The sequence below is a fragment of the Triticum aestivum genome, chromosome 5A (genome assembly GCF_018294505.1).
Source record: "Triticum aestivum cultivar Chinese Spring chromosome 5A, IWGSC CS RefSeq v2.1, whole genome shotgun sequence".
Classification (NCBI taxonomy): Eukaryota; Viridiplantae; Streptophyta; class Magnoliopsida; order Poales; family Poaceae; genus Triticum; species Triticum aestivum.
In genome coordinates, this window is record NC_057806.1 from 375,502,516 (window position 1) to 375,527,823 (window position 25,308).

A 25,308-nucleotide genomic window follows, 5' to 3' on the forward strand; every position below is an offset into this window, starting at 1 on the left:
AAGGCAATACGTGGTGCTAGGTGTGCCCTAACGCGGCAGTAGGTGGTACCGGCGAAAGGGGGAAAACATCCGAGAAAATATCTCCGGTGTTTCGCGTTTTCGGGCAAAGGGGCCGGAGGGGGAAAGTTACGTGTTCGCTATGCTAGGGATGCGTGGCGGATGAACAGGCTGCGTATCCGGGTTCGTCTCGTCGTTCTGAGCAACTTTCATGTACAAAGTTTTTTCATCCGAGCTACGGATTATTTTCTATGATTTTTTTAAAGTCTAAATTGTTTTTCTGAAATTCTATAGTTAATTTAATCCGAAATTATATTAAATACTATATGCTACGGGTACTCAGAAGTGTACACAGGGATATGACTATTTGACTAACAGGTGGGCCCTGCTGACTGCCTAGCCAACAGTCAACAGTCAACTTGTTGACTGGTTTGACTGGTCCAACTGACATGTGGGGGCCACATGTCATAGACTGCTAGTTAAACTATTTTACTAACTAGATTTATTTAGTAGTGGGACCCATATGTTAGTGGACCCTTTTGTTAATCAAAGTTTTTAAACGGTTTTAGTTAATCTAATTAAGTAGTGGGGCCTACTGTCAGGGGCATGTTTTAAGTGAAGGGTTATTTGGGTGCTGGGGGTCCACATGTTATTGTCTACTTAGTTAACAGGTTTATTAAATAGTGGGAATTAGCAGGGATGACCCACTGGTCAATGACATAGTGGGTTGATTAGCATGGTAATTAAGCGCTAATCGCAGTTCCACGTCAGCAGGGTAACGACGTTGAGGCAGAGCGCACCGGCGACGACCGTGCGCTCGCCTCCGGCGAACATTCTAGCGGTGGTCGTCATGGATCGGACGAGGGCCTCGCCACACACACACTGGAGCTTCTAGCAGGAGCTGGGACGGTCGGAATCGACCACCACGTCGGCGTCGAGTGGTGGCAGAGGCACGGCCTCATCGACAGGGCGTCTACGAGGCACGGCGAAGAGAGGGGAGAGGCCAGGGGGAGCCGAAGGCTCACATCGTTGCAGAGGAGGGCTCGGGGAGGCTGGAGGAACCCTGCCGGCGAGGTCCGGCGGCCGGATGGGCCGGCAGGTGCGAGGCCGAGTAGAAGGCTTGGGGGACGCAGCGCGGGGATGACGTCCTCAGCATGGGGCGAGGAGGAGGAAGCCATGGCTCGCGAGGCGGTGGTGAGCTTCGGCGGGGCGTGGCAATGACGGCGGCGGCCAGTGGTGTTGCAGGCGTTGCGCGAGGAAGACGAAGAAGCTGCAGGGCGGAGGCGGTGGTCCTCGCGCACGGGCACGCTTGTCGGGGCTACGGGGAGTAGCACCGGACACGGCCGGGATGATGAGGCGCCGACGAGGGGGGAAAAGGGCTCCGGCGCGATGGTCGCGGGGGGAAGGACGGAGGCGCGGCGGGGCGTGGGGTTCGGGCGCCTCCGAGCGGCGGCGGCGTCGAGCGCCCCGATCCAATTCTGGATTGGGGGAGGGGGAGGACGAGGTGGGGGTGAGCGGCTGCTAGTGGGGGGATCGGGGGTTAGGGTTACGGGTGTGGGAGAGGTGGCCTTGTAGGCCAGAGAGGGGGTGCGGTTGGGCCGGTTGGCTAGCTGGGCCGCACGGCTAACTGGGCCAAGGCCCAGTCGAGAGGGGGGGTTGTTTTCCTTTTATTTTAGTAATTTTACTTTATTGTTTTATCATTATGCTCATTTAATTTTGTTTTACAAAATATATACAAAAGCACCTAAATCAGTGGGACTAGTTTTACCACTGCCACAAAAAGTCCACACCTAATTAAAATAGTTTAATACTCTATAAATTATGAAAGCCATTTATTTAAATGTTTAAGCTACTGTTTTATTTATTTTAGAGCCTTTAAGCACTTTATCAAAGTTTGGTTTCTCTGCCACAATTACCTATGCAATATTTGGATTACTCCAAACATTTTAGTTTTAATATTTGAAAACTTTTATTGTTTGCCTCTATTTTGAATTTGAATTTGAATCGGTTTCGAACTAACGCAAGATTAGCGACAATAACGGAGGTGACGTGGCGTTATTAGCAGAGGTTACTGTAGCTTGATTATCCGGGCGTCACACCACAACTCGAGGAAATACAAGCATTTTTATCATGGCAACAAGATATAGCAAGCATATCATCATGAGATTTAGTCAAACAATTTCTACAATATATGCACGGACTATCAACACAAGCATGTGAAACATGTATGGTGCTCGAAGTGTTAAAGTCCAAAGAAGAAGCATTGCAATAAGATAGTGATGGAGGATCATCCACAATAAGCATACTATCATCATTGCAATGACCAACACTACTCACCATATCATTACCTTGTGTCAAACCACATGTAGGTGAAGTAGAAGAAGTTGAGAAGACTATACGGCCGGATGTGGAGGGAGAACAATCATCCCCACAAAACTCGGACACACCATATTTATCTTGAAGCTTTGTCCACAACTCATGAGCATCCCGGAACGGCATGAGTTGAAATATAACTACATTGCTCAAAGCATCGAAAAGCACATTAGAAGCTTGAGCATTGAGATAAGAGTTTCTCTCATCCTCTAAAGATAATCTTTGGGGATCCTTTGGAGGAGAAAAACCCATATCTACAATTCGCTCTAAATTTGGGTCCATGACCCTAAAGAGATTAAGCATGCGAATTACCCAAACATCAAAATTTGTGCCATCAAAACTAAGAGTGTCAGAGAATCCTAATCCTCTAGTCGACATCTTTACTCTCTAGGCGGTTAAGCCTAACAAAGAGAGACGAGGCTCTGATACCAAGTGAAAGATCGTGGATGTCGCCTAGAGGGGGGGTGAATAGGCGCTTTAAAATAATTATGGTTTAGGCTTGAACAAATGCGGAATAAACCAAGCGGCTAATTTCTCAAACACAAAACCTACAACAACTAGGCTCACCTATGTGCACCAACAACTTATACTAAGCAAGATAAACAACTATGTGATAGCAAGATGTATGACAAGAAACAATACGGCTATCACAAAGTAAAGTGCATAAGTAAAGGGCTCGGGTAAGAGATAACCGAGGCACGCGGAGACGACGATGTATCCCGAAGTTCACACCCTTGCGGATGCTAATCTCCGTTTGGAGCGGTGTGGAGGCACAATGCTCCCCAAGAAGCCACTAGGGCCACCGTAATCTCCTCACTCCCTCGCACAATGCAAGATGCTGTGATTCCACTAAGGGACCCTTGAGGGCGGTCACCGAACCCATACAAATGGCAACCCTTGGGGCGGTCACCGAACCCGTACACTTTGGCAACCCTTGGGGGCGGTCACCGGTACCCGTCAAATTGCTCTGGGCGATCTCCACAACCTAATTGGAGACCCCGACGCTTGCCCGGAGCTTTACACCACAATGATTGAACTCCGAACAACACCAACCGTCTAGGGTGCCAAGGCACCCAAGAGGAACAAGCTCTAGGGTGCCCAAACACCCAAGAGTAATAAGCTTCTCAAACTTCACTTCCATGTATCACCGTGGAGAACTCAAACCGATGCACCAAATGCAATGGCAAGGGCACACAGAGTGCCCAATTCCTTCTCTCTCAAATCCCACTGAAGCAACTAATGCTAGGGAGGAAAATGAGAGGAAGAACAAGAAGGAGAACACCAAGAACTCCAAGATCTAGATCCAAGGGGTTCCCCTCACATAGAGGAGAAAGTGATTGGTGGAAATGTGGATCTAGATCTCCTCTCTCTTTTCCCTCAAAAACTAGCAAGAATCCATGGAGGGATTGAGAGTTAGCAAGCTCGAAGAAGGTCAAAAATGGGGGAAGAACACGAGCTCAAAGGATAAGGTTCATTGGGGAAGAAGGCCTGCTTTTATAGGTGGGGAAAAATCCAACCGTTATGCTCACAGCCCGCACAGAGCGGTACTACCGCTCCAAGGAGCGGTACTACCGCTAGGGCGGTAATACCCCTTTGAAAAACAACAACGAGGAGGCAAAAGGCCAGTAGAACCGCCGGAGCGGTACTACTGCTCGTCCTCACGGTACTGCCGCAGATGGTAGCGGTACTACTGCTTGCGAGCGGTACTAAAAAAATACATCCGGGCCTACCACCGCAAGACTTGGGACGAGTTTTTGGTCCGGAGCAGTACTACCGCTGTAGGAGCCGCGGTAGTACCGCTCTGGAGCGGTAGTAAAAAATTACATCCTCTCCAATTCGTGGTAGTACCGCTGCAGCCTTTTCAGAACACCAAAACTGCCATAACTTTTGCAAACGGACTCCGAATTCGATGAAACCAAGTTTGTTGGAAAGCTAGCGACAAGGGCTAACACAATATTCAAAGAAATATCAATAAGAATAAAATGAGAAAAAGCCCATAAGAAAATGGTGAGAACCCTTCCTCAGAAAAGACCGGTAAAACCTCCAACACCGAAAACATCATAGAAGATGCATGCGAACTCCGTTTTCGATGAACTCAAGCTTGTCATCAAGATGACCATAAGCTCTAAGACTCATGAAGATAACCAAACAAGAACCAAGAAAGATGATGCAAGGATGCAATGGTTTGAGCTCTCTACTAACAATACGATCAAGCTACCAACTTGAGAGCCCCCCTTGATAGTACGGCAAACGATCCTATAACCCAGTCTCCAAACTACGACCATGAGACCGGTAAAAAAGAAAACCTATCAAGGGCAAACCTTTGCCTTGCACATGGTCCACTTGAGCTAGATGATGACGATCTTGACTCCCTCAAGTTGGACCACCTTTCTTGATTGCGTTGGCTCGATGAAGACTAGATGATTGCTCCCCCATAGTCCACTATGGGTGAGCCACTCTTCGGCACATCTTCACAAGTCCATTGTCACCACAATGGACGGCAAGCTTCAAGCACTTGATCTCTTTGCGATGATCCACTTGAACTTGCACACGACAATCTTGATGACGATCACCACTTGATGTCATCCTCTCCATGGGTTGAGTGATATCTTCCTCTTGACGCAAGCCCATGAACACGTACCTAACCCCACGCAGAACTCTCACATACACCATGGGTTAGTACACAAAGCACAATGGACAATGCTTACCAAACCATGGGATCACTTGATCCCTCTCGGTACATCTTCTACGCTTTGTGAGTTGATCAACTTGATTCACTCTTGACTTAGTCTTGATCAACCTTGAATCTTTCCAACTCTCTTCATTTGGATGATGTCTTGAAGGTAAACATGAATGATCACACAATCTTCTTCTTCAAGACATGCTTGCAATAAGCTCAACTCTCACATGACCAAGCTTTGGATAATTCCTTAATAGCACCTTGGTCAACACAAACTCTCCTTGCAACCAACACATGTACTCCAAGAAAAGCCTATGGACAAAACCTTCAAATATAACTCAAGGCAACCATTAGTCCATAGAGATTGTGATCAATTACCAAAACCAAACATGGGGGCACCGCATGTTCTTTCAACAGGGTTCCATTTTCTTTCTCAGAGCATCTTTTGATCTATGAAAGATAGTTTTTTTAACTGTATGAAAGCTTGCTTAGCTTGCCGAGTTAGGTCTTAGAGCATCTTCAACAGGACCTCTCACTTACCACCTATATGATCGGGCCTAAAAACAACCATCCAACTAGACACCTACAAAATCAGTTCATATGTTTGCGCTATTCTGGTATTCCTCAAACTCAACCCATATTTGTGACGAATTTGAGACCGCCCTGATACATCTGCCCGGTCGGATTTGATGACCGGACCCACCCCAAATCCCTCTAAATTGACCAGATCAGCCAAATTGATCGCCCTCCTTTTCCCGTGTCAACGCTGTTGCCCTCCTCCGCCTTTGCTTTTGCGTCTGCATCATCGGTCTCCTTTGTCCTATTCATCGACGTCTGCTTTGCGGTCCGCCCGAGCTATAGAGGATGGGTCCGCGGAGTGCATCGGAGACCCTACCATCATGAACAAGACAGAGACCATCGTTTGGAGGGAGAGGCACGCCGACAACATGCCTGCGGGAAGGCTGGGAAGGAGGTTGATGAGAAACCGAAGAATGATACTGTCCAGGTGGAATTGGCCTATGTATGAATTGTTGGATCTTATACTGACTTGTGTTGAATTATGCTTTCTTTTAGTTTGTGTTGAAATGATGAATTGTTGAATTACTAGGTTAGTTGTGTGCTATGTGATCTACGTCTATGTGTTTGCATAAAAGTGAGGTTTGAATATGAGGTGTGTGGTTCCTCGGGCGGGGGTAGGCCAACGTTGTCCATGTACGTTTATGAAGGGGAACGTGCTACGCCGCAAAATCTTAGCGTATGAACATGCCCATGATCACTATGGAGTTTTGCAGGTAACGATGTTCTCATCAACAATCATCACAACAGAAGACAAAAAATAGTTGGTGATGCTCGCCGATTCCCACAGCTAGGTTATACTCTCAGCCGCGAGAATTTTCTCCGGAATGATCCAACTGATCTTGTGTTGAAGGAGATGACACTTCTGTGGTATCCACGCGTACCGAACTAGTAATATCGTAACACTTTGTGGAACCAACACGAATAACCGGTGAACGAAATAGAAGGAGAATTAGCCCAACAGCGATCCGATCTAGAATAGTTCTAAACTAGAGAAGGAGGGGCACATAAGAAAGGGGGTAGCCGTGGGAGGCTTTGATGTGTATCCTGGTGCGCCCCTGTCCACCTATATATAGGTGGCTGGGAGGCTTAGGTCGACTAACGCTTGTAGTCCGTCCTCCTTGCGCCGGACAATCCTAGTCCAACTAGGACTCCCTTCCGACTTGCCTTGCTCCCAAATATAAGGTAGCTGCCGCCTTGGGGCCCTATGGGCCGCCTTGCCCCCATGGCAACGGGGAGCCCCCCCAGGAACCTTCTGTATTGTTTAGAAAGCTTTCGTCACCTTTCTGAACATATCGGGATCTTTTAGGACGCTCCCGGATATTACCGTTACATTCTTGGGGACTTCCGTGAACACTTCCGGGATGATATGTAACACTTTAGAAGCCCTTTGTCTCATTCCTTAATCTCATAGCACTTTTTCGTACTGCTAGTCGTTAAGCATGTGACCTTGCAAGTTTGAGAATATGTAGACATGTTTGGAACAATGTCTAGTACTCTAATCAATAATCATTAGTAGGATCTGGACACCCATAATAATTTTCACATATCAACGAAGATCATTACCGAGCGAACCTTATGTTATTGTATACAATTCCCTTTGCCTCGTAATATGTTACAACTGAAGGAAATATGCCCTAGAGGCAATAATAAAGTTATTATTTATTTCCTTATTTCATGATAAATGTTTATTATTCATGCTAGAATTGTATTAACCGGAAACATAATACATGTGTGAATACATAGACAAACATAGTGTCACTAGTATGCCTCTACTTGACTAGCTCGTTGATCAAAGATGGTTAAGTTTCCTAACCATAGACATGAGTTGTCATTTGATTAATGGGATCACATCATTAGGAGAATGATGTGATTTACTTGACCCATTCCGTTAGCTTAGCACTTGATCGTTTAGTTTGTTGCTATTGCTTTCTTCATGACTTATACATGTTCCTATGACTATGAGATTATGCAACTCCCGTTTACCGGAGGAACACTTTGTGTGCCATCAAACGTCACAACGTAACTGGGTGATTATAAAGGTGCTCTACAGGTGTCTCCAAAGGTACTTGTTGGGTTGGCGTATTTCGAGATTAGGATTTGTCACTCCAATTGTCGGAGAGGTATCTCTGGGCCCACTCGGTAATGCACATCACTATAAGCCTTGCAAGCATTGCAACTAATGAGTTAGTTGCGGGATGATGTATTACGGAACGAGTAAAGAGACTTGCCGGTAATGAGATTGAACTAGGTATTGAGATACCGATGATCGAATCTCGGGCAAGCAACATACCGATGACAAAGGGAACAACGTATGTTGTTATGCGGTCTAACCGATAAAGATCTTCGTAGAATATGTAGGAGCCAATATGGGCATCCAGGTCCCGCTATTGGTTATTGACCAGAGAGGTGTCTCGGTCATGTCTACATAGTTCTCGAACCCGTAGGGTCCGCACGCTTAACGTTCGTTGACGATATAATACTATATGAGTTATGTATGTTGATGACCGAATGTTGTTCGGAGTCCGGGATGAGATCACGGACATGACGAGGAACTCCGGAATGGTCCGGAGATAAAGTTTGATATATGGGATAGTAGTGTTTGATCTCCGGAAGGGTTCCGGAAGTCACCGGAAGGGGTTCCGGATGTTTCCCAAAATATTTGGGCACGAGAACACTTTATCTGGGCCAAAGGGGAAAGCTCACGAGGCTTTTGGAAAGTGCAAAAGAAAGTTTTGCGGAGACCAGAGGCTAGCAAAACCAGCGTCTAGCCCTGGAGTCCGAGAAGGACTCTTGCCTTTCGGGTGAAACCGACTTTGAGGAGGCTTTTACTCCAAGTTTCGACCCCAGGGCTCAACATATAAATAGAGGGGTAGGGCTAGCACCAAAGACACATCAAGAAACACCAAGCCGTGTGCCGGCAACCCCGTCCCCTCTAGTTTATCCTCCGTCATAGTTTTCGTAGTGCTTAGGTGAAGCCCTGCGGAGATTGTTCTTCACCAACACCGTCACCACGCCGTCGTGCTGCCGGAACTCATCTACTACTTCGCCCCTCTTGCTGGATCGAGAAGGCGAGGACGTCACCGAGCCGAACGTGTGCAGAACTCGGAGGTGCCGTGCTTTCGGTACTTGGATCAGTCGGACGTGAAGACGTACGACTACATCAACCGCGTTGATATAACGCTTCCACGAACGGTCTACGAGGGTACGTAGACAACACTCTCCCCTCTCGTTGCTATGCATCACCATGGTCTTGCGTGTGCGTAGGAATTTTTTTGAAATTACTACGTTCCCCAACAACAACTCTAGGGGAGATTTTTACGGTATTCCCGTGATCAATACCTTGATCATTATGCCTAGTTATTTTCGTTACTGATTTGTACTCTTTTCTCATTTTTCGTATTCCGATACCCCGTTAAGTAACACCTTAGTCACTATGTCTAGTGAGACTATATTGGACACCATAATACCGGGTGGGCACAGAGTGTATCTCTCCATCTTCAAAAGGGTAAATCTTAGATTTGAACTATATTGTGTCGTGAGTCATGATATGTCTCGAATATATATATAATTCTGGTTCATGGTACATTATTATCAGTTACATACACTATAAACATAAATTTTTATTGAACGAACATATTAATTTATACTTAGTGCGAGTTCCTGTTTTTGTATTTCAGGAAATCACCACAAAAAATGTCAAAAGAAAAATCAAACAAAAATATGTCTAGAAGTTTCATGACGGAAATGGACCGCCAAGACTTCACACCCGTGGGCTCCATAGGGTGTAGGCGCCTTCTTGAGGTGCCCACCTTACATGACTCCTACACACTATGGGACCCACTTCTGGCGATAGAGAGTCTTGATAGCACCACCATTTCGGTCTTTGCGTCGTCAATTTCATGGCCGGCGATGGATCTGCGGTGCTGGCGAGGGTGGCCAGGGGTGTGGCGGGGTAGGGTTTTCCATTCCAACGATCATTGGTCAGTGGACGGCCGGCGGGGTTTGGTTAAAAAGCTAAGGGCGGGCTGGAAGCAGCGCAACTTAACCTTATTTTTTATGAGAATGACCGCGTCTAAAGAAAGGTTTTAGGGGAAAAATATATTTATGGAAGTAATAAACTTTATAAGATTATAAGAGATCTGCTAGTAGATGATGCTTAGGGCATCTCCAGCCGCGCCCCCAAGAAGGCCCCCAGGCGTCTTTTCGTTCGCCGGCGCCAAAAAATCGGCCCAATCGCGCCCTCAAGAGTCCAGTTTTCGCCGGCTCGGGCCAAAATTGGCGCCGGCGGACCCAACCCGAACCCGGCACGCTGGGGGTCGCTCGGGGGCGCCGGGCGAATCGTTTTTGGTGCAAAGAGCCGCGGGCCCGCCGCGTCAGCGACTCTACCCTCTTCTTGCCCCTTCATCGTCCTCATCGCCTCGTTTCCTGCGGCGAATCAATGCCAAAGCTGCCGCGCGCTGCCGCGCCGGTCAGCCTCCATTGATGCCTCACGGGCGGGCGCAGTGAAGGCTGGGCGGCGCGTCCCTCGGCCGCCACGCAATCACGCCACGCGTAACGCGCCGGCCAAGCCTACCACGCGGCGCCTCCGCCTATAAAAGCCGACTGCAAGCGCGCCGGAGAGGCTCACCCCGATCATCCACCGACAACGCGCTCATTTCTCCCCCCTTCCTCCTCTCGCCGTCACCAATTGAGAAAGCATGGCCGAGCGTTTCCCAGGCGACGGCGCGGCGGCGAACGGATTCGGGCGCCGTCATCTGCACGAGGACGAGGCTCATCTCCTTCTCGAGGTCGAGTACCCGGTCCCGCCGGACATGCGGGTGCCCGGGGCTTGGAGGATCAGCGCCGGTGGCGTGCCGGTGCCACCACCACCCACCGGGGCGACGCGGCGTGCGGAGATCGCACGCATCCGCGCGTCCCTGCCGCGGGCGGCGAGGGAGGGGCCACGGTACGTCCCTGACAACCCGCTCTAGGAGCCCTACTTCCGCCGCCGTCACGCCGAGCAGCTCGAGGCCATCAACGGCATCGTGCCCTCCGGCAGGCTCAACTCCGATGGCCGGCGCCGGTGGTGGGGCGTGCCCGGCCGCACGTTGGAGGCCGTCCTCGAGTACATCGAGGGCGGCAACACGCCACGCCTCGAGTATCCCGCTCCCCCGTCCTTCTCACGCCGCCGGGGAAGCTCCTGGACGCCGAGGCGCATGGAGACCGGGGCGTCCTCCTCCTCGTCCGGCGGCTCTCCCTGCCTCCGCCCCGTCAAGCCGGAGCCCCAGGACACACCTGTCAGCGCGCGTACCCGCAGCTCCGGCGGCTCTCCCTGCCTCCACCTCCGCCCCGTCAAGCCGGAGCCCGAGGACACGCCTGTCAGCGCGCGTACCCGCAGCTCCGGCGCCCTCGTCGAGCCCAAGATGGAGTCCAGCCTCCCCCCGGAGTACGAGGAGATAGCCCGGCGCAGCTTCTCCGACGAGGACACCATGCGGTGGTCGCGCGACGACTACGTGCGCGAGGAGATGGTCCGGCAGCGCCGGGCCCTGGAGGAGATCGCCGCCCGCAAACGTGGGCGCGAGGACGGGGACGGTGTCATCGTCCTCGATAGCGACGACGACGACGCCCGCGGACCGTCCAACCCGCCGCGCCAACCGGGGGAAGGATGCAGCAGGGACGGCGGAGGCGTAGGCGGGGGCGACGACGACGACGACGACGGTGACTACACGCGGTTCTACAGCCTTCTCGTCATGTAGAACCGCGTGGACGGGCGGCGAGGCGGGCGGCGAGGGAGACGGCGGGGGTAGCCCGCGGTAGTTTTTTTCTTTTTTTGTAAAATATGTTTAAATTTGAACGAACTCGCCCGTGTTTGCGTTGTGTTTGCGCCGAATTTGAACATTTAAAAAACCCGCGGGGGGCCGCGACTGGGGGGCATCACGCCCCCAGTGCGCGGTTTAGCGCCGGTGCGTCCCGGGGACGATTTTTTGCCCCTCCCGGGAGGCCAACAGGTGGAGATGCCCTTAATCCCTAAAAAAATCCGGAAATTCCCCTCAAATAACTTTTTAAGGAAATAATTCGAGTTAAATAAAAATTCGAGGGAAGGGTTAGAGATGCTCTCACTGAGCTACCCACATCCGTACTCCCTGCCTGCCGATCTGCCTCGCCGACGACTGAGCTCTCCGTCGGTCAGCCACGACGGAGCCGGCCTCGTGCCCTACCGCCGTCTCGGCTACCATGCCAGGCTCACCTCCGGCGCAGGCTCTCCCTCCAGCACCCAAACCCAGAGCCAAGCGCCACCTCCTTCTCCTCCTCACGGCGCCGTCCCTCCTCGCCCTCGTCCTCGCCGTGCTCTTCGCCAACTCAAGCAACCCACTGCCACGCCTCATCCACCTGCTCCTCAGATCGAGGTCTTCCCTTCTCAGCCCACCGGAGCCAGTCTCCGCGGCCGATACCTCGGCTGACGCGGGACGCCCACCATGTGTTCTATGGATGGCCCCTTTCGCCTCCGGCGGCGGCTACTGCTCCGAGGCCTGGTCCTACGTCGCCTCGCTTGACGAGAATGCCGCTGCCGGCGTCGGTGCGAACTTCACGCTCTCAATCGCGCATCACGGCGACCTCGAGTCGCCGGAGTTCTGGGAGGGCTTGCCCGAGCAGTCCAAGAACTTGGCGTACAGGCTCGCCACTGCGCGGTGTGAGCTCTCTCGGGCCGTCGTTGTGTGCCACAGCGAGCCTGGCGCGTGGTACCCGCCGATGTACGAGTCTCTGCCTTGCCCACCTACCGGGTACGACGAGCCGGCGTTCGTCATTGGCCGGACTATGTTCGAGACTGACCGTGTCACGCCGGAGCATGTCAGACGCTGTAACCAGATGGATGCTGTCTGGGTACCGACAGATTTCCACGTCTCCACATTCGTGAAGAGCGGGGTCGATCCCTCCAAGGTCGTCAAGGTAGTGCAGGCCGTCGATGTCACATTCTTTGATCCGGCCAAGCACGTCGCCTTTCCTCTTCCGATTAGTTTCTCTGTCATGGCGCCTGATGATTCTACACGGAATACTGATAGCTCCAAAGGCAAAGGTTTTGTGTTTCTTAGCGTGTTCAAATGGGAGCAGAGGAAGGGCTGGGATGTGCTTCTGACAGCCTTTCTGCAGGAGTTCTCTGGAGCTGATGATGTTGTACTCTACCTACTGACCAATGCCTACCACTCTGACACAGATTTTGGAGGAAAAATCCACAGATTTGTGAACAACTCCAGCATTGAGGAGCCAGTGCTAGGATGGGCAGAAGTCCGGGTGGTTGATGAGCATGTCCCACAGTCCGACCTTCCAAGGTTGTACAAGGCTGCAGATGCGTTTGTGCTACCTTCCCGTGGCGAGGGGTGGGGCAGGCCGGTGGTCGAAGCCATGGCCATGGAACTGCCAGTGATTGTGACGAATTGGTCAGGCCCAACGGAGTACCTGACTCAAGAGAATGGATACCCACTGGACGTGGACAGGCTGACTGAGGTCACAGAAGGGCCATTCAAGGGCCATTTCTGCGCTGAGCCATCAGTTGATCATCTGAGAGCTTTGATGAGGCGCGTCTTTGGTGATCAAGAGGAGGCAAGGAGAAAAGGGAGGAAGGCAAGGGAAGACATGGTCGAGAGGTTTTCGCCAGAGGTTGTGGCAAGGATTGTTGCTGATCAGATACAACAGGTGGTTGTCAGTACTCAGTAGATGGATAGCCGAAATCTGATTACAAATTTCCGAGGAAAGTAGATATCATACACCACACATATGATGTAGGTATGGTAAGCTCGTTAGTCATTTGCTGCTTTGTAGGAGTTATTTCTAGTAGTTTCTGCAATGGTGGGGGTAATTGGTGGCTGTTGTTCATGTGCCTTTATGCCATCATGATTTGAATGGTTCCCTAGCATGTTATGGACTTATTGCTTCATACTGTTAGTTTTTTAATAACTTGACATTTCCTGTTAAAAGAACAAACTATTGAATGTGACCATTCAGCCCATGCCCTTGCATGGTATTTGCACCTTCCATTTTTGTTAATACATTGAAGTTTGCTTAAATTGGTCTCTACAAAATAGACCATGGTACATTTAAATTCTGTTCATCACTTTTCATATCCACAAGGAGCACTCAGTTATATCAAAAATGAAAATCTAGCCAGTTAAAGTTCAGCCATCTTACCTGGGCCAACAAACGGAAGATTCCGATACCCCTTTCAAAAAATGGAGCAGTGACAATGATTCATCAGAAATTATCAACAGACTAGGAATTCATGGAAGAAGCAGATGCACAAGGAGTGGTTTAATCCAGCCAGTTAAGTTATCTTTCGTTGTTGCATCAGTCAAAGAAGCAGTAGAAGAGGTGTCAGTATGGCACTTGATCAACCTTGCATGGCAGGTAGTGCCTTGTTTCTTTCTTTCTACTGTATGTTGCAGCATGCCTTTTATTGTAGCTTTTGCGTGAAAAATTGTGTTGTTGAAACTTGAGCTTAGAGTTAGGTTGTAGATACTAATTTACTTTTCCAGCACAACACAGTTCTTGCAAAGTTTAAATTCAATCCTTGTATCAAGTTCAGTTATAGCCTTGCTGTTTGAAGTAAAACATAAAAAATAAGACATGGCTGACTGTTTGGGTTGCCAAGTCTGAACTGCCCGCAACTGTAATTGAGTTACTGTGATACAAAAAGGAATAGTCACCTGCGGATGCTTTTTATATCATGTAAAACAAAGCAACGAAGTTTGTTCCCTGTGTCACACGATGTTAGAATTGCTACACCTTTTTATGAGGATTCACAGATGTGCACTGCACCGTTCCTTTCGGCTATACAGTTCAGCTGAGCAAACGCACAGAAAAACACATTCTTCCAGTTAATTTCATACTACCTCTGTAACTTAATTTAAGACTTTTTTGATTTCCAGAGGGAGTATTGTCTTAATGGTTTTATATTATGTTTTTCCTTGCTAGGATGCAGGCACTATAACTATTTTATTACAATATGTGAAATACCTCAGTCAATGTATTTTCTCTGACAAAATCCTAGTTTCCATGAATCAGACTGTATAATTTGCTTGGTGCATAAACAAATCAACCGCTTTATGCATTGGTTGATTTGTTGGTGTGATGCTAGATTTCATCCCATCCTTTGTTTTTTCATTACATCCACCTTCGATAAAACCTTCGATAAATGTCCGGTGTCTGGAAGCGGAAATTCATTTGAGTTTGACCTTATTACCCTAAAAGATTGAAGCGAAGCAGAGGATCTCCAGCTCATGGTCAGCATGGTCATTTGAGTTTGACCTTACATGCTCGCGTGTGTTCTGATGCGATTACGACGGACGATATGCTGCAGTGTCATGTTTTTTGCGGCGTTCCAGTCGGTGATTTGTTGCACTGTTGTGTTTGAAATACTGCAACATGTGTGGCACAATAACGTGAGAAAAAGAAGATGTGATCATGCTGCAAACGTATGCTGTTTTTAAAGGATTTCCTGCTGCAACGATCAGACGGTTCTGAATGGTGCCCTCAGGCCGGATCCAATGGCCAGGGAGGTGGCTGGTGTTGTCCCTCCCCTGCCTTCGAAAATCTCAGTAGCTCGTGACCTGCAGCGTGCCACGTCCACGGTTCCTTCCTCGAGCATTTCATTCCACTGCCTGGTCGACGCCGACAGGCAGGGCCGCCCGCACGATGCCTCCCCTCCTTCTCCGCTCCCCAGCGCCGCCGTCCTCCGGTGTCCTCTGCCGGCGGCGGAAAAGCATACGTGTGCGTGCGTCGTGGCAGGAGCTGGCGGGCGTGCTGGTGTTCTCCGCCGTCCCCTTCACCGCCGTCAAGGCCATCGCCAACAGCCCCCTCGGCGCCAGCCTCCGGCGCCGCCTCGAGTCCAGGAAGGCCTTCGCCGCCGCCGAGGCAGACGCCCTCCGCGCCGCCGCCCGCGAGGCTCGCAGCTCCAGGTAGGCACTATCGCCTCCTTACAAAAGCCAAGCCGTGGATATTGTATGCTTATGTATGTTCTCGTCAATTCTCCGTTAGTTTGTGCGAATGAACTGCACTGACCTCCCGGTTTGCTTGGGGAACTTATGTTTGAAGCTTTTGGTACGGGGGAGCTCGACCGCGGTGGCTCGGTCCTCTCCGGTACGACTACCCGGAGCACCTGGCCGGAGAGTTCCCCGGCGATTACGGGTTCGATATAGCAGGTCTGGGCCGGGACCCCGTTGCTTTCGCCAACTACTTCAAGTATGTCACCCACTGCCCACTGGTTGTTCTTCTTAATACTTTTCAATCACGGTACAACTACGTTGCATTTTTATACGCCTTGCAAGTTACAGCTGAATCACTTTATAGTTTATGAGCACTAGTGTTTGATGAATAGTTACTGCTTAGTGCCTGATTATATTTTGCAGATCAACTAATTGTGCCTGCTCTTCCGATAGTTGTTAGGCACTTAGGGGGCGTATGATCAAATCTCCGAACACTACTGCTCATAAACTGGGGATTTGATCATGTGCCCCATTTTACTTTGGCAGTTGATAATATGTTTTTACTTTGTTTATGGTAATATGCCCCGTTTTACTTTACCGTCTTGATGATATGCCAGGTAACCTGTATTTCAGCTTTCTTTAGGCCTATCACTAGTTTTGTGTATTCAGATAATTATCTTGCTGCAAGCCTTTCATTTTCCTAGCTTCGTGGGAGATTGCTCCGTGTTGAATCGAATGGCGACGATATGCTTTGGCCCTACAGAATTTGGCGTAACGGTGATCAGATGAAAGTAAAACATGTAAGATGGGCAAAATGCCAGTTCTAATCTTGATGTTTAGGCCTGGCCAGCGAGTGGAAACAATGGCTTAAACTGAAAAAAGAAATCATATACTACCTCCATTCCTAAATATAAGACAGCGCGGCAGTTTAAATTAAAGTATTAAACTGCCCCGCCGTCTTATATTTAAACTGCCGCGACGTCTTATATTTAGGAATGGAGGTAGTACTTGCTTTGATCATGCCCTGTTCTTTACCTTAATAAAAACATAAAGAAGTATCAAACACTGACCAAGGGCAGTGGCAGAAAAAATAGAAGCGACAGAGATGCAAAGGAAAGAAACAAAATTATGTCAGACAATCTTGCGCCTCCTTACATACGGGTTACCTGGCAATATCTTCCGCGCTTCTCGCAGCAAACATTATGCCCTAAGCTTAGAAGCCTCTTTGGAGTAACTAAAAAATATTTATGTTGTATATTTCTGATGTATTCTACACTACAGAAAATGCATGAGGAGATCATTGAAAGTTTTTCCTGCGGGAGTAACTCTGTCATTTCAGATGGAATACTAAAAATGTAGCTTTGTGCTCCAGCTTGCTCATATTCCTTGTAGACTAAAATGGAGGTCCTCACCACAGAAGCTGCATAGTAGGCTTATCTGCGATTTTATTTTATTTTTAGAAAAGGAGGATTACCCCCGGCCTCTGCATGGCTTATCTGCGATGAATGATAATAGGTTTGCTTGAGTGACATTCAAGTCTCCTCTTTCCGGTTAAACTGTTGTGTATATTTCAATGGTAACATGTTTCTTTTTGTGAAGCTGAACTACCAGTATCTTATCTCACCAACAATCTTCATTGCAGCTTTGAGATTTTACATTGTCGATGGGCCATGCTTGCTGCTCTTGGTGTTGTTGTTCCTGAGCTGTTAGATCTATTTGGGATAGTGCATTTTGTGGAGCCTGTGTGGTGGAAAGTTGGTTATGCAAAACTTCAGGTGAAATATCAATATCAACCATGTTTGAGTTCATTTAGCACACAATATGACTGTTCCTGCTACAGACCTGAAGAAGATATGTCTATCTGAAGAGCTCTCAAGATCATAGTTCCTGTCATGCTACAACCACGGTGTATCTTGTTGTTCAGCATCTGAAAACGTAGTTCTTAGCTAACTCTAATGGAGGCATAGAGTATCTTCATTTTTGTACAAGTCCCGCAGCCGGAAGGTGTCGTAGCAAGGCCTGTTGTCAATGCCGGTGCCACACAAAGTTAGGAGCCTCCACATGGTTTAGCTCAGCCTTTTTCTTTGCCTGAGATAGAATAGACATGAGATGTACCTGCCACCTATCTGCTACGTACATAGACGCTGTGAAATGGGCAAATTGTATTACAAATTATGTAAATTTATGGCTTTAGCTAACGAGTTGGTTTCACAGGGTGATACTCTTGATTACCTTGGGATTCCTGGGTTCCGAATTGCTGGTGGTCAAGGCATCATCGTCATTGCTATCTGTCAAGCCCTTTTGATGGTAATAAAAATGCTATGTATATCATGTTTCGGTCCTATACTTTTCGAGTAATTGATGTAGAGCAGTCTAAACATTCATGTCTTTGTGTGTTTTCTTTGTAAGTTTTGTGCAAACACTTCAGAATTGTAGACAACTCTCCACATATACTCCCTCTGTAAAGAAATATAAGAGCGTTTAGATCACTCTCCACATATACTACTTTAGTGATCTAAACGCTCTCATATTTCTTTACGGAGGGAGTAATTCTTTAAACCCACAAGATTATTCATTGGTACATCATTCCCTTGTCATTTCTTACTTTTAATGGTTGCATACCACATTAGACAAATATCTCCATGTCATATTTGCCAGGTTGGGCCAGAATATGCGAGATATTGTGGGATCGAGGCGCTAGAACCCTTGGGAATATATCTTCCTGGGGACATAAACTACCCAGGTGGAGCACTGTTCGACCCCTTGGGGCTGTCCAAAGACCCTGTTGCGTTTGAAGAACTCAAGGTGAAGGAGATCAAGAATGGTCGTCTGGCAATGGTTGCATGGATCGGATTCTACGCCCAGGCGGCTGTAACCGGCAAGGGCCCTGTGCAGAACCTCGTCGAGCACTTGTCGGATCCACTCCGCAACAACATTTTATCCCCCTTCCTTTGAGTCATTTTAACTGCTTATGTATGGCGTTTATATTGATCAGTTTGTAGTTACTAGGAAATTAATATAGTTAGCAAATACTCCTCCGTCCCATAATATAAGAGCGTCTTTTATACTACACTAGTATAAAAAACGCTCTTATATTATAGGACGGAGGGAGTAGGTTACTGCGTACACATGGCTATAACATCGTTGTACAGTTGTGGAGTTATGGTCTTGTTCAGCAGAAATTGTGGGTGCCCCAAAATTACTGAAAATGGGAGTTGTGGGCCTTGTGGTAACTAAAAGCAGGTGAAGAGCAGATACTTTGACGGAAAGTTTTGACATGCAGATGCAGTAGGGGCGTGTTTGGATGCAGATGCAGTAGGGGCGTGTTTGGTTACATTGCCGATTTAGCCTGGCCCGGCGATCCTGGCTCTATTGAGCCGGTTTGAGGGGATGCAGGCCAAAAAAACTTAGATGCACATAGTTTGGTTGCCTGCATGCTCCTAGTTGCACGAGACAAACATTTTTGACCTAGCGTTTGGTTGCCCGCATTGCATTAGGTGCACATATGACATGGTGTTTGGTTGCAACCTGCATAAAGTGTTGTCACCACTTCTATCTAGTGGTGACCTTACCACACACAATCTGAATATAGTGCCAGCTAGTTAAACAAATGATAGTTTATCCTAACTACAATCAAATGACAGATCAAATTATTAAGAGTCATTGGCTAAATAGGGGATAGTTCATCGGTGTTGCTGCTTCATCTTCCTCTTCTGCTTCTGTTGTTGCTGCCGCTGCTTCTTCTTCCTCTTCTTCTATGCTTCTGCTGCTGCTGTTTCTTCTTCCTCTTCTTCAAATCCTGCACTGACTTCTGTTAAGCCACATTGCCTCTCCCACTCCAACCTTTTGTTCTTACAACCGTCATTGTCAAACGCCTCCACACCATGGCCAGAGCTAACAACATCGTCAGGCTTGACCTCTTCCTCCTCAGGCACGTGTTCATCAAAGCCCCACTGGAGGATCCAGTTATGCAGAATGCAACAAGCAAGAACTAGCTTAACTTGAGTGGAGTATGGATGGAATGGCTTCTGATCCAGGATCTTAAACCTATTCTTCAGAGCTCCAAATGCCCTCTCAACAGTTACTCTAAGGCTGGAGTGTCTGAAATTAAGCAGCCGCTGTGCAGTCCTAGGAAAGTTCCTACCAGAGAACTCGTTGAGATGGTACCTTGTTTTCCTGAAGGGTGGAAGAATACCTGGCCGACATGCATAGCCAGCATCTCCAAGGTAGAACTTGCCGTCGGGGATGTTGATCCCATCAGGTCAACTCATGCTGTCAGTGAGAATGTTTGCATCATGCGCTGACCCCTCCCAGCCAGCCAGCACATATGTGAACCTCAGATCAAAGTCAACAGCAGCAAGCACATTCTGGCTTGTGTAGTGCTTCCTCCCCCTGTATGCTGCAGACTGTGACCTAGGAACTCTGGCAATGACATGAGTACCATCTATTGCCCCAATGCAGTCCTGAAAATGGCATCACTAGCCTGTGTTAGTGCTGAACTTGCACAATACAAGCATATCAAGCCATGAAAAGTGTATATTGTCAATGCTCACCTTGAAGTATGGATACCATCTTGGGCTTCCGCGAATCTTTGGTGGAGTCTGGCCAGATGGTCTCCTGATCATCTCTCCTCTAAGCTCCCCAACAACAAAAAGCACCTGCTTGAATTACCTAGAGATGGTCTCCATTGACCTCCTGAACGTGTTGTGAATGACCCTGAACCTCTGGTTATGGCCAACAACATGGAGGAACGTGGCCACTTGCTCTTCGACACTGGTGTTGATGCTATCTTGTAACAGGCCCCTGCTCCTGAAGGTCTCAACAAGCCTGGAAAATGGTGCTCTTTTCATTCTAAGCATCCACAGAGCCTCGACGTCATTACAGTTGTAGATGTAGTTCATATTTTGGATCCTCTCCTGTTCCCGGGGAAACAATGGACCATAGCGGATCAACGGTCTCCCAGCACGACGGACAACTCTCTGGTGCATGAACATGACCCATGCCTGAATCACACTAATCAGTGCTGTTGTCTGGATTATCAGCCTCATCCGTGCGTCCATAACCTAGTCGACATCGACGGTCCGTTTAGTGGGAAATCGATCCTACACCTAGCTTAAAGGCCTAACCACTGAGCTAACAAAGGGGGAGGGGGTGCTGCTTACCGGCATCGGAGACGAGGACGGCGTAGGGGGAGCCATGGCACAGAGTAGGTCGACCAGACGGTGGCCAATAGCAAGGGGAGCACCAGATCAGTCGCAAACGCCGCCGCCTCTTTCGCCGACGCCGCCTATAGCGCAGATCTGAAATCGCAGCCGCCGTCGGTGGTGAGGCAGTGGAGAAGAAAGGGGGACAGTGGCTATGGGTGAGATAGTGAAAGGGAGGTGAGGCTAATTTGGCGCCAGGACGTCGCGCCAGATTTCCATCTCCCTCCATCCCCCTCGCCCGCGCCTCGCTCCCGCCCAGCGACCTCGCGCCGCACTCAGCCTGGCTCACGAGAAACTACCGATCTGAGGGTTTCCAGCGAGCCAGGCTCTGGGCTGCTTTGAGAAGCATGCGATGTAGGCCCAATAGGAAAACCAGGCAACCAAACAGGCCTCTCCCTTCCCGCGTGGGCTTGGTTGGGCTCGGTGCGGGCAACCAAACACGCCCTAGAAGATATCCCATTGTACATGTGTCAGCACTTAACTGTGTTTCTTCTTATAAAAACCAGTTAATTACTTTTTTTTCATACGCCTCCCAACTAGGAGTCGGGTTCCATTACTCATCATAACTGCCGCCGCCATCGCACCTCTTAGTTTTGCGAGAGAAATTTCCAATCAACTCTGCCTATGTTGTCTCAACATAGCCGGTCCCAAGCCCGGGTAAAGGAGGAGGGTTGTGATAGGCTTGGCGAGCCAACATAAAAACTCAGCCACTTTTATGGAGATGAAACCCAAAAGATTTTCGTTGGGGCGTAACCCTCTCAGCACGCGCCACATTGGAACCCGGGTGTGGTGGAAAATGGGCAAGGGCCGGGCCGTCACCCCCCAAGTGGCGCGTCATATCTTGATCCGGATACGGTGGCAAGTGAGCGAGGATCGGGTCGTCGCATCCTTAGTGGCACGCTACATCGGCACCCGGATGTAGTGGAAAATGAGCAAGGGTCTTCGCATTTGACTCGACGAGTGCAAAGGATAAAGAAGCTAGCCGAGCCTAGGAGGATTCGCTTAGGTAGCTGGAACATAGGGTCTCTGATAGGGAAGCTTCGGGAGCTAGTTGATGCAGCGGTGAGGAGAGGTGTTGATATCCTTTGCGTCCAAGAAACCAAATGGAGAGGACAGAAGGCGAAGGAGGTGGAGAATACCGGCTTCAAGCTGTGGTACACGCGGACGGCTGCAAATAGAAATGACGTAGGCATCTTGATCAACAAGAGCCTCAAGTATGGAGTGGTAGACGTCAAGAGACGTGGGGACCGTATTATCCTGGCCAAGCTAGTAGTTACTTGGTTCTCAATGTTATCAGCGTGTATGCCCCGCAAGTAGGCCACAATGAGAACACGAAGAGGGAGTTCTGGGAAGGCCTGGAAGACATGGTTAGGAATGTACCGATTGGTGAGAAGCTCTTCATAGGAGGATACCTCAATGGCCACGTGGGTACATCTAACACAGGTTTTGAAGGGGGACATGGGGGCTTTGGCTATGGCATTAGGAATCAAGAAGGAGAAGATGTCTTAAGCTTTTCTCTAGCCTACAACATGATTGTAGCTAACACCCTCTTTAGAAAGAGAGAATCACATCTAGTGACTTTTAGTAGTGGCCAACACTCTAGCCAGATTGATTTCATCCTCTCGAGAGGAGAAGATAGGCGTGCGTGCCTCGACTGTAAGGTGATACCTGGAGAGAGTGTTGTGACCCAGCATAAGCTGGTGGTTGCTGACTTCCGCTTTAGAACGAAGTGGTGGAATCTCAAGGGGGAGGTAGCTCATGTGTTCAAGGAGAGGGTCATTAAGGAGGGCCCTTGGGAGGAAAGAGGGGATGCGGGCAATGTGTGGATGAAGATGGCGAATTGCATTTGTAAGGTGGCCTTGGAGGAGTTTGGAGTGTCCAGGGGAAGGAGAAGCGAAGATAAGGATACCTGGTGGTGGAATGATGATGTCCAGAAGGCGATTAAAGAGAAGAAAGATTACTAATGACTGTCCTAAAAGGTCCCTGGTCGAAAGGGTTGTGTGGATGCGCAGCCGACTAGACTAGCATATGACACGGTCGATGGCTTGGTCTCACTAGCCATGGGGCATTGGATGCTAACCGGATAATATGGACTTGGAAGGATCTGGTCGGATTCGACGTAGTCGGATCCGAATCAAGATAAGGTCTGAGTCGGATAGACCCAACTATGAGACGCAGCGATATGTCATATGTGAGTCTCTAGTACAACATACGTTCTATGTCCTAAGACCTGAGCTGGCCCATGTACTCGGGATGGTGACAGACTTGCTTTGGGCCAACCAAACGCTACTCCATGACTGGGTAGTTACAAAGGTAGGTTTCGGGCTTTTCCAGACCCATGCTGCGAGACATGGTCGAGCAAGATGGGATTTGTCCCTCTGATCAGGAGAGATATACTTTGGGCCCCTAGTGTGATCCGACCAGGATAAGCATGGCCATGCGACAAGGATTATGAGATAATCTGGTTTGTGGTCGGTGAGGGAGTCCTGGACTAAGGGGTCCTCGGGCGTCCAGCCTGTTGGCCATGGGCCAGACTGATGGGCTGTGAAGATACGAAGACCGAAGATTGCACCCGTGTCTGGACAAGACTCTACTTGGCGTGGAAGGCAAGCTTGGCGACCGAATATGTAGATTCCTTTCTTTGTAACCGACCGTGTGTAACCCTAGATCCTCTCAGTGTCTATATAAACCGGAGGACTTAGTACGGAGAGGGAGACTCATCATCACAACCATACAAACTAGGCCTCTAGGGTTTAGCCATTACAATCTCGTGGTAGATCAACTCTTGTAACACTCATATTCATCAAGATCAATCAAGTAGGACGTAGGGTATTACCTCCATAGAGAGGGCCCAAACCTGGGTAAAACATTGTGTCCCCTGTCTCCTGTTACCATCGACCTTAGACGCACAGTTCGGGCCCCCCTACCCGAGATCCACCGGTTTTGACACCGACATTGGTGCTTTCATTGAGAGTTCCACTGTGCCGTCATCAAGAGGTTTGATGGCTCCTTCAACCATCTACAACGATGCTACCCAAGGGGGAGTCTTCCTCCCCGAACATATCTTCGTGTTCGGCAGTTTCGCTCTGCGGGCCAACTCGCTTGGCCATCTGGAGCAGGTCGAAAACTACGCCCCTGGTCATCAGGTCAGATTTGGGAGCTTGAACTACGTTGCGAACATCCGTGGAGATTTGATCTTCGTCAGATTCGAGACCGCGGCTACCACTCCCAGTCACCCCGATGATCATGACCTAAATCTGTCATCAGACCGCATCCAGGAGATCGCTCCTGTAACCGCTCTGGCCTTAGAGCCGGAGCATACTGCGCCATCCAAGGACGGGAGGATCAACCCCACCACGGAGGCCACAGATTCCACGGTGCAGGAGCCACACACAGACTTAACCTCTCACGACGTCTTTGTCATCGGAACTCCGGACTCGTCTCCGGCCGTAAGTTCCGAACCATGTGAGCCCGCGGATGCCAAACTTGATCATTTATCGGTCTTCAAATTCAGCGCCACAGACATCTTCCAGCACTCACCTTGGGGCGATATGCTAAGCTCATTAAAGAACTTGTCCTTGGCGTAGGACTCACAGCCGAACTATATACGGTTCGAACTAGGGGTTGACGATGGAGAATTTCGCTCCCCACCCGCCACCCACTTCATAGCCACGGTCGAGGATTTAACCGACACACTTGATTACAAATCCGAGGACATCGGCGGTATGGACGACGATGCCGAAGAAGAAGAGGCCCAGAACCCGCCGTTCACCGGAAGCTGGACGGCCATTTCCTCATATGATGTATACATGGTGGATGCACCAAAGGAGAACAGCGGTTATGACAAGGAAGATCCAGCTAAGGATAAACCTTCCGAAATACAGTCCAAGCGCCGGCGTCAGCGGCGCCGCTCTAAGTCACGCCGCAGTAAAAACAGCAACACCGACATAGGAGAAGATAACACTCCAGAAGGTACCAAAGACAACCAAGACCCCGTTGATACAGCTAATGAACAAGATGAACGGGAACATGAGCATGTCAGCCCTGGCAAACAGGCGACACACGAAGACTTAGAGGACGGAAGCTATCTTCCACTCTCCGAGGATGAGGTGAGCCTCGGCACCGACGATTTCATCATGCCTGAGGAACCTCTTGAGCAGGAGCGCTTCAAGCGCCTCCTAATAGCCACTGCAATGAGCCTGAAAAAGAAGCACCAGTAGCTTCAAGCTAACCAGGATCCGCTCAATGATAAATGACCTGATGTCCTGGCAGCCGAAGAATACGGCCTAAAGCGCCCAACCAAAAGCTACCCAAAGCGCAAATTGCTACCTTAGTTCGACGAGGAGGCGCCGGAATACATACCACCATCGTACAATGCGACTGACCGACCACCACGTGGTCGGGACAAAATGGTAACTCATGCCGAACATCAGCCCGCCCCGCCTCATCGCACATGCAGAGGTAAATTAGCCCACGGCCATACATATGACCTCCGGCAAAACCTGAACAATAAAACAGG

At 49.2% G+C, this 25,308-nt stretch overlaps 2 protein-coding genes across 2 annotated transcripts; both read left to right on the plus strand.

Moving 5' to 3' along the window:
• Positions 1–11,690: 11,690 nt before the first annotated feature.
• LOC123103443 (uncharacterized) lies at positions 11,691–13,601 on the plus strand. Its single transcript, XM_044525034.1, has one exon. It carries the CDS (start codon positions 11,843–11,845, stop codon positions 13,319–13,321), a length of 1,479 nt encoding a protein of 492 aa, XP_044380969.1. The 5' UTR covers positions 11,691–11,842; the 3' UTR covers positions 13,322–13,601.
• Positions 13,602–15,204: 1,603 nt separating this feature from the next.
• LOC123103444 (chlorophyll a-b binding protein 7, chloroplastic) lies at positions 15,205–18,598 on the plus strand. Its single transcript, XM_044525035.1, has 5 exons — positions 15,205–15,558; positions 15,695–15,841; positions 17,228–17,360; positions 17,800–17,892; positions 18,244–18,598. The coding sequence occupies exons 1-5, from the start codon at positions 15,296–15,298 to the stop codon at positions 18,538–18,540; spliced, it is 933 nt and encodes a 310-aa protein (XP_044380970.1). The 5' UTR covers positions 15,205–15,295; the 3' UTR covers positions 18,541–18,598.
• Positions 18,599–25,308: the final 6,710 nt, after the last annotated feature.